Source organism: Staurois parvus, unplaced genomic scaffold, assembly GCF_062004578.1.
Source record: "Staurois parvus isolate SC_StPar_1 unplaced genomic scaffold, SC_StPar_1.0 ptg000460l, whole genome shotgun sequence".
NCBI classification, from domain to species: domain Eukaryota; kingdom Metazoa; phylum Chordata; class Amphibia; order Anura; family Ranidae; genus Staurois; species Staurois parvus.
Window position 1 is genome coordinate 2,231,463 of NW_028318256.1, and position 12,262 is coordinate 2,243,724.

Sequence of the window (12,262 nt, forward strand, 5' to 3'; positions counted from 1 at the left end):
GTTTTTCTGTCTCCCTGTAACAACCTCTGTGAGCTCCTGAACTCCTTTTCCCCCTCCCTTCCATTTGTTAGGACTCAGCAGCTCATGAAAGCACGTCAATTGCGGTCATGTGCACTGCTCTATGCACACTACACATTCCATAGTCCATCTTGGGAGCAAGCAGGATAGGGTGGCTACATTCCTACACCCAGAACATAGCCACCCTTTAACAGGAAGTCAGATCACAGCAACAAAAAAAGTGAATTTGGAGGAGGCTGAGCGCAACAGTAGATAGTTAACAATACTTGCAGAAGGGTGACAGGTTCCAACACTCCCCCACTTACCTTTATTTAAAAAAAAAAAAAAAAAAAAAAGCATGTTTACTTCAGTCTGTGTTGCTGTGGGAGAGTTTCCCTCACTTCTGATCTGGTGAAACTGTGGCACCCGAACAGGAAGTGTTGGGAAATCTCTCTAGCTGCACACAAGATGGCAGTAAAATCTGACCGGAGTTCTAATTTTCCCCACTCCATCCAAAAATTGGATTGAAAATTTTCTAAAAACAGTTTAAATACTTACAGTCTTAGTGAGATTAATTACCTTTCCAATTACTATGGGAAGCAAAAAGAGTTCTATATTTAGACACCTATGCATTTAATATGTAAACATCAGAGCTCTTGTACCCATTTATGCCACAAGTTTTTTCAACAATAATATAGAGTCAAAAATAGCATGATTGTCACATGTGCCTAAATAAAGCTATATTCAGATATACAGTAAGATGAATGTGGTGGATATATACAGGTGAAACTCAAAAAATTGGAATATCGTGCAAAAGTTCATTTATTTCAGTAATGCAACTTAAAAGGTGAAACTAATATATGAGATAGACTCATTACATGCAAAGCAAGATAGTTCAAGCCGTGATTTGTCATAATTGTGATGATTATGACTTACAGCTCATGAAAACCCCAAATCCACAATCTCAGAAAAGTAGAATATTGTGAAAAGGTGCAATGTTCTAGGCTCGAATGTAGGCCATAGATGGGGAGAAAACCAGCCGATTTTTCTATAAAAAAACGAAAAATCAGTCGCTCAAGCGGCCGACATTACCAGGAATGGTAAAAAAAAAAAAAAACGGCCGATTTTCATCCAGTCTACAGCTGGCAAAAAGTGTCCCTGCAGAGAGCTCTGCTATTTCTTTTACAGTGCTTTGACATTTATAGCGGCTGCAACAATGTATCCATTTCAGATACAGATGTTTTTATTCGGAAACAAATAGATACATTGTTGCAACCGCTATAAATGTCGAAGCACGGTCAAAGAAAAATTCTCTGTAGGGACACTTTTTACCGGACTGGAATTATTCTTCTTCATCCTCTTCTTCATCCTCTTCTTCATCCTCTTCTTCATCCTCTTCTTCATCATCTTCCTCTTCATCCTCTTCTTCATCCTCTTCTTCTTCTTCTTCATCCTCTTCTTCCACTTGCAGGTCACTGTTCATGCGCAGATTTTTTATCGGTAAAAAGATCGGCCGATTTGCCCATAATTGCCGCGAAAATCGTCCGATCGGCAAAAGCGGCCGATCTTTTTCCAACTTTACCAATAAAAAAAACCCTGCCAAAATACCGAAAAACGACCAAACAATTAGCCCACTAATGATCCGAAAATCGGCCGATTTTATTTTCGGACGAAAAATTGGCCGATATTCAACCCATCTATGTCCTGCATAAGTGTCCCACTAATCAGCTAATTAAGCCATAACACCTGCAAAGGGTTCCTGAGCCTTTAAATGGTCTCTCAGTCTGGTTCAGTAGAAATCACAATCATGAAAAAGACTGCTGACCTGACAGTTGTGCAGAAAACCATCATAGACACCCTCAATAAGGAGGGAAAGCCTCAAAAGGTAATTGCAAAAGAAGTTGGATGTTCCCAAAGCACTTCATGCTTCCTTCCACAGACGAGCTTTATGGGGATGCTGACTTCATTTTCCAGCAGGACTTGGCACCTGCCCACACTGCCAAAAGCACCAAAACCTGGTTCAATGACCGTGGGATTACTGTGCTTGATTGGCCAGCAAACTCGCCTGACCTGAACCCCATAGAGGATCTATGGGGCATTGCCAAGAGAAAGATGAGAGACATGAGACCGAACAATGCAGAAGAGCTGAAGGCCGCTATTGAAGCATCCTGGTCTTCCATAACACCTCAGCAGTGCCACAGGCTGATAGCTTCCATGCCACGCTGCTCTGAGGCAGTAATTGCTGCAAAAGGGGCCCAAACCAAGTACTGAGTACATATGTATGCTTATACTTTTCAGAGGTCCAATATTGTTCTATGTACAATCCTTGTTTTACTGATTGCATGTAATATTCTAATTTTCTGAGATTGTGGATTTGGGGTTTTCATGAGCTGTAAGCCATAATCATCACAATTATGACAAATCACAGCTTGAACTATCTTGCTTTGCATGTAATGAGTCTATCTCATATATTAGTTTCACCTTTTAAGTTGCATTACTGAAATAAATGAACTTTTGCACAATATTCTAATTTTTCGAGTTTCACCTGTATGCAGACATAGGGGTGGAGTTACTAAAACTAGAGAGTGCAAAATTTGGTGCAGCTGTGCATGATAGCTTCTAACTTCAACTTGTTCAATTAAGCTTTGACAAAAAACCTGGAAACGGATTGGTTTCTATGCAGAGTTGAACCAGATATTGCACTGGACTCTAAGAACCAATCTGTATTATTTTTCCTGCCTTAACCACTTATTTGCCTATAGCAAACTGACAGCAACGCGGGACTTTCGTTGTTCCAGGCAGACATCTTGGGGTTTATTTACTAAAGCTGGAGAGTCCAAAATCAGACTCCCTTCTGCATAAAAACCAATCAGCTTCTAACCTCAGCTTGTTCAATGAAGCTTTGGCAATGAAACCTGGAAGCTGATTGGTTTCTATGCAGAAGAGAGTCTGATTTTGGACTCTCCAGCTTTAGTAAATAAACCCCCATGCAACATCCTCACGGAACGCGGCCAAACTGCCAGTACCATGTAATCACTGTGACCAATCACATGACAACTGCAAACAATGAATGGCTTTAATTTATGCCATTCATTGTGTACAATTGTGTTGCTAGCTGTGATTGGTCACAGTGATCACATGATAACGTCAGGGCCAATCACAGTCCATCTGTACCATGCGATTAGGTGTGATTCTCCACAACAAAACAAACTGAATTAATCAATTCATTCAGTAAAACTATTACTTATAGTAGTGAAATTAACTGCTATAAGCAATTATAATGTCGAGGTGTGTTAAAACAAATCATAAAAAAAAGGAAAAAAATGCAACAGAAAAGAAAATAAATCTAAAAAAAAAAAAATCATTTTTTTTTTTCGTACTGTCCCCAGTCAGTGTCTCTGATCTCCGCTACACCAGTTGATGACACTGTACGGCACTGGTGAGAATATGTATAAAAAAATTTTAATTTCTTCAATTTCTAAAAAATTTTGACAAAAAAAAAACTTTAAAAAAAACTCACCATTCCTTTTACTAAATACCTTGGACTGTATACTTTCCAAAAAGGGGTAATTTGAGGAAAATCTGTACTGTCCTGATATTTTTGAGCTTCAAGAAATGAGATAAGCCATCAGAACATCAGGATTGATCGATTTTCAGATATTTACTGTACCATACTTTGTGGACTTTATAACTTTCCTACAGGTTTAATAATAAAAGAAATTCAGTAGAATACATTTTGGCCTAAATTTATGAAGGACAATTATCTGCAAAATTTTATAACGGAAATAAAGAAAAAACCCTTTTTTACAAAATTTTTGGTCTTTTTCATTTATTTAGCAAAAAATAAAAAACCCAGTGGGGATTAAGTACCACAAAAAGAAAGCTCTATTTCTGTGGATGGTAAAAACTTACCAAGATGGTCTAATGGAATAAAAGTCACTCCTAAAGATTAAAGCTGATCTCTGGGTGGAGTAAAAATTTACACTTGCAGTGAGACTCTCTCTGCACTGAAAGAGTTAAATGTCCATTTTTGTCTAGGGGTCAAAGGCACTTGCCTTTACTGCTCCATTGATGGCAGGCACTCTGATGTCATCGCGTACAATGCAGGACAACCAGTCTTGCATTGTAAGTGAGGATTCTGAGGGTCCACCCACAAAATGATAAAGAGGAAGAGTGCACTGGCTGCTGGAGGATTAAGGGATAAGGTAAGTGACTGTTTCCCCTAGACCAAATTGTGCCTTTGAGTTAATCAAAATTCAGATTTAATTACTAGTGAGTGGGAGTAACTAGGGGAAACAATAAAACATTTGTGTTTCTGCTGGTATGCATATGTCGAAGAACTTTCAAAAGACAGGAGTTTTAATGCATTGAGTAATGATTACAAAAACATGAAATCCTGCAGTAAGGAATCTCTATTGTCTGTATAAACGTAAATTATAGGTTACTGGATAAATCTATATGTATCAATGTAAACATGATGTGCAATTACAGCTCACACCATATGGTTAAATAATGTTGAAAAAGTTTACTGATCTCTTTAAAAATACATTACAACAAGTGCAGACAGTGGTAGCTAATCACTTCACTTTACATGGTTTTCTCACCTGTTCTGGATTCTCAACCCCATTGCTGGCAAAGTTTCCCACTGAGCCACCACTATCCACCACAGCCGAGGTCATATTGCATCCCACAAGTCCAGCTGTAAGCTAAGACTACACAATGGACTGGCTACAGATATCACCACTCTTGGTCTTCACTCTAAATCTGGAAGAGATAAAAGGTAGTTATAAAGTGCTACTTATTCAGAAATAAAAAAAAGAAATATTGACTGGCTACTGCACACAGAAAAGCACAAGAATAAATAACACAAATCAAAGCGCCTTACCGGGCTTTCTTCAAACCTACACAGATTTACTAGAGAGTAATTGTTTTACTATATACAGTGGATATAAAAATCTACACACTCCTGTTAAAATGTCAGATTTCTGTGATGTAAAAAACGAGACAAAGATAAATCATTTCAGAACTTCTTCCACGTTTAACCACATGCCGCCCAGCCACTGTAGAAATACGGCGGCAGGGCGGCACGGCTGGGCAAAACCACGTTTTAAAACGCTTGTTTTTAAAACAGGTAGGGGGCACGCACCGCCCTACCTGTCCCACCGATCACGGCCGTGGATGTCAGTCGCCGGGCCACAGCCGGTCGTTACCGGCTATGTCGTGGCGATCGGCGGCAATCGCTGACAGAGAGCACAGCTGCAGTAGCTGTGCTTTCTGTCAGTTGCCTGACAGCTCCAGGACACGCTGATCGGGACAGAAGAGTTTCTCTCTCCCGATCAGCGGTGTTCCCTGCAGTACACACCCCCGCCCCCTAGTAAAACACTCCCCTCACACAGTTAACCCTTTCCCTGAATAATAAACTTAACCCCTTCCTCCCCAGCGCCATTAGTACAGTGTCAGTTTTTTTTTTTTGCACTGATCACTGTATTGGTGTCACTGGGGATGTCAGTGACCCCAAGTCAGTACCCCCCAATGTCAGAATGTCCGCCGCAGTCCCGCCATAAGTCGCTGATTGCCGCCATTATTAGTATAAAAAAAAAAACTAAAAATCCCAGTATCTTTCCCGCCATTTGTAAACGCTATAACTTTCACGTAAACCAATTAATTTACACGTATTGGGTTTTTTTTTAGCAAAGACATGTCGCAAAATGCATTTTGGCAGAAATTTATGACTAAATTTGATTTTTAAATTTTTTTTCACTGGACAGGTTTTATAGCAAAAAGTCCAAAATATTGTTTTTTTTCCTCAAAATTGTCAGGCTTTTTTTTTTTAGCGCAAAAAATAAAAACCGCACAGGCAATTAAATACCACCAAAAGAAAGCTCAATTTGTGGGAAAAAAAAGGATGTAAATTTCATTTATGTACCATTTTGCATGACCGCGCAATTGTCTGTTAAACTAGCGCAGCGCTGTATAGCAAAAAAATGGCGTAAATTGCAGTATCTATACCATAGTTTGTAGACGCTATAACTTTCACACAAAGCAATCAATATACACTTATTGGGATTTTTTTTACCAAAAACATGGAGCAGAATACATTTTGGCCTAAATTTATAACTAACTTTGAGTTTACTATATATTTTTTATAGCTGAAAGTAAAAAGTATAGTTTTTCTTAAACGTTTTTGGCCTTTTTTTGTTTATAGCTTGAAAAATAAAAAGCGCACAGGTGATCAAATACCACCGAAAGAAAGCCCTATTTGTCTGAAAAAAAGGACGTAAATTTCGTTTGGGTGCAGCATTGCATGAAAGCGCAATTATCAGTTGAATTAGTGCAGCGCCGAGTAGCAAAAAGAGGCCTGGTCATTAAGGGGGGTAAATCCTCTGGAGGTCAAGTGGTTAATGTAACCTACAGGTGAAACTCGAAAAATTAGAATATCGTGCAAAAGTTCATATATTTCAGTAATGCAACTTAAAAGGTGAAACTAATATATGAGATAGACTCATTACATGCAAAGCAAGATAGTTCAAGCTGTGATTTGTCATAATTGTGATGATTATGGCTTACAGCTCATGAAAACCCCAAATCCACAATCTCAGAAAATTAGAATATTACATGCAATCAATAAAACAAGGATTGTACATAGAACAATATCGGACCTCTGAAAAGTATAAGCATGCATATGTACTCAGTACTTAGCTTGGGCCCCTTTTGCAGCAATTACTGCCTCAATGCGGCGTGGCATGGAAGCTATCAGCCTGTGGCACTGCTGAGGTGTTATGGAAGACCAGGATGCTTCAATAGCGGCCATCAGCTCTTCTGCATTGTTCGGTCTCATGTCTTTCTCTTGGCAATGCCCCATAGATTCTCTATGGGGTTCAGGTCAGGCGAGTTTGCTGGCCAATCAAGCACAGTAATCCCACGGTCATTGAACCAGGTTTCGGTGCTTTTGGCAGTGTGGGCAGGTGCCAAGTCCTGCTGGAAAATGCAGTCAGCATCCCCATAAAGCTCATCTGCGGAAGGAAGCATGAAGTGCTCCAAAATCTCCTGGTAGATGGCTGCGTTGACCCTGGACTTAATGAAGCACAGTGGACCAACACCAGCAGATGACATGGCTCCTAAAATCAACAGACTGTGGAAACTTCACACTGGACTTCAAGCATCTTGCAGTGTGTGCCTCTCCATTCTTCCTCCATACTCTGGGTCTGTTTTTCTTTAGCCCAGGCAAGACGCTTCTGACGTTGTTTGTTGTTCAGGAGCGGCTTGACAAGAGGAATATGACATTTGAAGCCCATGTCCAGGATCCGTCTGTGTGCGGTGGCTCTTGATGCACTGACTCCAGCCTCAGTCCACTCCTTGTGAAAGTCCCCAACACTTTTGAATGGCCTTTTCCTGACAATCCTCTCCAGGTTGCGGTCATCCCTGCTGCTTGTGCACCTTTTTCTTCCACACTTTTCCCTTCCACATAACTTTCTATTAATATGCTTTGATACAGCACTTTGGGAACATCCAACTTCTTTTGGCAATTAACTTTTGAGGCTTTCCCTCCTTATGGAGGGTGTCAATGATGGTTTTCTGCACAACTGCCAGGTCAGCAGTCTTTCCCATGATTGTGATTCCTACTGAACCAGACTGAGAGACAATTTAAAGGCTCAGGAACCCTTTGCAGGTGTTATGGCTTAATTAGCTGATTAGTGGGACACTTATGCAGGCCATAGATGGGGAGAAAACCGGCCGATTTTTCTTTAAAAAAAAAAAAAACTAAAAATCGGTCATTCAAGCGGCCGACGTTACCAGGAATGGTAAAAAAAAAAAAAAAAAAAAAAAAAAAAAAAAATCGGCCGATTTTCATCCCGTCTACAGCCGGCAAAAAGTGTCCCTGCAGAGAGCTCCGCTATTTCTTTGACAGTTCTTTGACATTTATAGCGGTTGCATCAATGTATCTATTTGTATCCATTTCGGATACAGATGTTTTTATTCGGAAACAGATACATTGTTGCAACCGCTATAAATGTCAAGGAACTGTCAAAGAAATAGCAGAGCTCTCTGCAGGGACACTTTTTGCTGGACTGGAATTATTCTTCTTCATCCTCTTCTTCCTCTTCATCCTTATCCTCTTCTTCATCATCTTCCTCCTCTTCTTCATCCTCTTCTTCTTCATCCTTCTTCATCCTTCTTTTTGTCTTCCTCTTGCAGGTCACTGCTCATGCGCAGATTTTTTTTTAATCGATAAAAAAAATCGGCCGATTTGCCCATAATTGCCGCAAAAATCAGCCGATCGGCAAAATCGGCTGATCTTTTTCCAACTTTCTGATAAAAAAAAGCTGCCAAAATACCGAAAAACGGCCAAACAATTAGCCCACTAACGATCCGAAAATCGGCCGATTTTATTTTCAGCGGAAAAATCGGCCGATTTTTGACCCATCTATGGCCTGCATTAGAGCCTAGAATATTGCACCTTTTCACAATATTCTAATTTTCTGAGATTGTGGATTTGTAAGCCATAATCATCACAATTATGACAAATCACGGCTTGAACTATCTTGCTTTCCATGTAATGAGTCTATCTCATATATTAGTTTCACCTTTTAAGTTGCATTACTGAAATAAATGAACTTTTGCACGATATTCTAATTTTGTGAGTTTCACCTGTATAAAAATGTACAACTCAGTTGAACAACAAACTGAAATCTTTTAGGTGGAGAAAAGTAAAAATAAAAAAACTAAAATATTATGGTTCCATAAGAGTGCACACCCTTAAACTAATACTTTGTTGAAGTACCTTTTGATTTTATTACAGCACTCAGTCTTTTTGGGTATGAGTCTATCAGCATGGAACATCTTGACATGGCAATATTTTCCCACTCTTCACTGCAAAAAGACTCCAAATCTGTCAGATTGCGAGGGCATCTCCTGTGCACAGTCCTCTTCAGATCACCCCACAGAATAACTGGAAACCCCAACAGAATATAACACCCCAGTCATATTGGGTGCGACTTGGCATGCGATTTGCATGCCGTGTTACTTGCACTGTAAGTCGCATGATTTCAAAATCGGCTTTGATGTGACCAGGGTGTAAGACACCCTTGGCTTTAAGCAGGTCATACATGGGTCAAATTCCGAATGATTTTTCGATCGAAAACCTCGTTCATTCTGTAATCCGATGGTGCCACCAACGATCTCAAAAATCAGTAGTTTTTCACGAATTTTCCAGCATGCACGATAAACGAAATGGGGAGGAACCACGAAAATCGGCCGGTGCCATTGCCCCACTAACAGAGCAAAAATCAGCGATTAATCTTAGGTCCGATTTTCGAACGAGTGTATGGCCGGCCTTAGCAGGTATACATAAGGCTTCTACCAAAAACTGAACCATCTGTTTTGGATAGACTTATGCACGCCATACATGGTTCGAATTCCGAACGATTTTTCGTCTCGGTAATCCTATGGTGCTATCAATGATTTTGAAAATCGGTCAACCAAGTCATAAAGTTCACCCCATATAACAGGCAAAACTTCTGGTCCTTCTAGGTCATGGCTCTTGTGCATATTCTTTCCGGAAAAAATTGATCGTACAATTTGACCATCGTTTTTTGTAAATTTTCCAACATACCCTGTCACCGAAAAGGGGAGGAACCACGAATATCGGCCAGTGCCATTGACCCACTAACAGAGCTAAAATCAACCGATTATTCTTAGGTCCGATTTTCAGATGAAAAATTGGTCAAATTTTGACCCATTATGGTCGGCCAAAGTACTACCTGACAGTAACAATTAAGATGCTAATATGCATATATGAGATTATATTGTGGAACACTTCCTCTGTGATAAGAGGGGCTTAGAATGCTGATAAACATGGTTTTGTTTTCAATGACCCTACTGCGGTCTCTAAGAAATAAATTGCTTGCACAGAGCACTGTCAAGTAGCCCTGTAAACAAGAGCAAAGTACACAAACCTGTTTTACATTAACTACATTTTCACTCAGATCAGACATTACTAGTTTATTAAGCCAATTCTATCATTCAGACAAGCAGGTAGCTGCATTATAGGATAAGTTCACCTTTGGGAATATATTGCATGTTCCACCTGTTTTTAGGGTGGAACATGTAACATGTTCCCAATGCTGCAGCCACTGCCCAATCCCCCCCCCCCCCCCCCCCCCGACAGCAGTACGGGAAGAAGTTCTCCATACAAGCTGTCACTTTTTGATTAAAGCGTGGCAATGTGGGGCTCTGCCTACACGCCCGCATCATTCATTCACACATACATCCTGTATGGGCAAGCAGATATAATGACAGATCTGCAGGAGACCTGCATGGCACCAGCAATCTGCTGACGGTGCAATGGTTTACAGGCTCCTGCAACCAAAAGTAATAAAAAGCACATTTTTTTACCTGCAAAAAATCGCCAAGACCATAGATTTTTATGCCTATGGGGAATGAGAATATATCAGAGAGACACTCCCAGCATAAAGATGGTCATAGACCATAGTATTCTTGGTAAACGTAGGTGATACAACAAATTAAATCTGAGCAAATGTTAAAGCTGGACACACATATACACATCACAATCTAAGTGTACAATCTCCTTTAGGCCTCATGCACACAGGACGCTTTAAAAACCCTCCTCCTTTTGGCAGCAGCGTTTTGGCAGAAAAAACACCTGATGTTTATAAAAGCGTCTACCGCTTTTACAAGCATTTAGGTGCATTTACAGGCGTCAAGCGCTTGGGCCTTAACTCATTTCACCGGCCAGAATAATAGTTTATTCTGGCCATTGAAATGAATTTATGCTCAAGTGCTAAACGCGCCTAACATTAACATGCGTTCAGATGCGTTTACACGCCTCAAGTGTTTTTTCTGTCAAAACACTGCTTCTCCTGGACACACTAACCCTGGGTTTTTTTCCTACCTCTAAAAGCTTCTAAAAGTCTATGTGTGCATGGACACATAGAATAACATGCAGGGGCGTTTGGAAGCCAAAAAAAAAAATGCTTGATGCCCTTAAACGTGGTTGCAAAAATGCCCTGTGTGCATGAGGCCTTAGACTTAGCAATACTATGCAGTGCAAGGACCTACAACACTAGACAAACTGAATGAAATGGACTTCAAGAAAGCTTTTTCAAGCTCATCAAAAGTGTCCTTTGTGCATCTGGCTGGTCTTCATCTTCATTTTCATCAGAACCCTAATGTTAGTCTTATCTAATAAGTCACACAACGGCATATTCAATAAAGTATATCATATATCCAGGACTAATTAGAAGGATATTTACAGACTTGAACTGTAAATGGAAAGAGAACTTTCAGAAATGTAATTAAGCTAGCTAACAGCATCTTATTGCTATGCTGCTGTGGGAAACATTATGCACTAAATAAGGCTGGGAAAGGAAAGTAGAGTATACAATAACAACAGTGCCGCAAGACATCAGGACATAACAAAAAGACAGCACAAACAAACAACCCACTCAGAATGGTTTGACATGTATTATAAGGGTACTCAGCCAAACAGATCTAATTCATCAGCCATGTAACAAAAAATATCTACACTATGGGCTAGTAGCCACAATTAACTGTAGAAATGAAGCAAAGGGCATAACACTACAATCTGTCAGGCTGGCATTCTCAACAAACACAAAGTGTAACAGGCCTTATACACACTCCAGCGATTGTGTTACGCAATCTCAGACAGATTGAAAAACTGATTACAACGGCTGTTGCCTTCTGCATAGCCTAATAAAGCATAATTTCATGTATGTAATTCATTTGTGCTAATCTACTGAAAACCTTCTAGAGGATTTACAGTAGTGGTGGACCGAAATGAAAATTCTAGATTGAAAACAAAAATTCAGGATGCACTTGACCAAAAACTGAACCCAAAATGGACATTTAAAATATATTTTTATATATATATATATATATATATATATATATATATATATATATATATATATATAAATAAAATTGTATTCGACTGCGTTCGACTTTTTAATTATCAAAAATTTAAATGAAACTTATTTTTAAAAATACAATCCAGTAACGTAAAATAACTTTCATTTATTGACAGTAGCACACAAAATTAGACAGAAAAATTTACATATACACACACACACCTCGGTTTCCGAATTTAATTTGTTCTGCGGGATTTTTCGTATAGTGAAAAAGTTGGAAACCGAAACGTCGTTTCCCATAGGAATGCATTGAAAACCATTTAATCCGTTCCTTACGGTCAGAAAAAAGTAAACGCTGCTAAAATACCGCATGAGTT

The 12,262-nt window shown here is 39.5% G+C and overlaps 1 protein-coding gene across 1 annotated transcript in view; it reads right to left on the reverse strand.

The window, feature by feature from the left end:
* The window catches only part of ELF2 (E74 like ETS transcription factor 2), a 141,613-nt gene that overhangs the window by 87,548 nt on the left and 41,803 nt on the right, over positions 1 to 12,262 (reverse strand). Inside the window, exon 2 of the mRNA XM_089688917.1 lies at positions 4,602 to 4,761. Within this exon, the coding sequence (XP_089545043.1) occupies positions 4,602 to 4,676 (75 nt within the window). The 5' untranslated portion in view covers positions 4,677 to 4,761. The remainder of the gene's footprint in view (positions 1 to 4,601; positions 4,762 to 12,262) is intronic.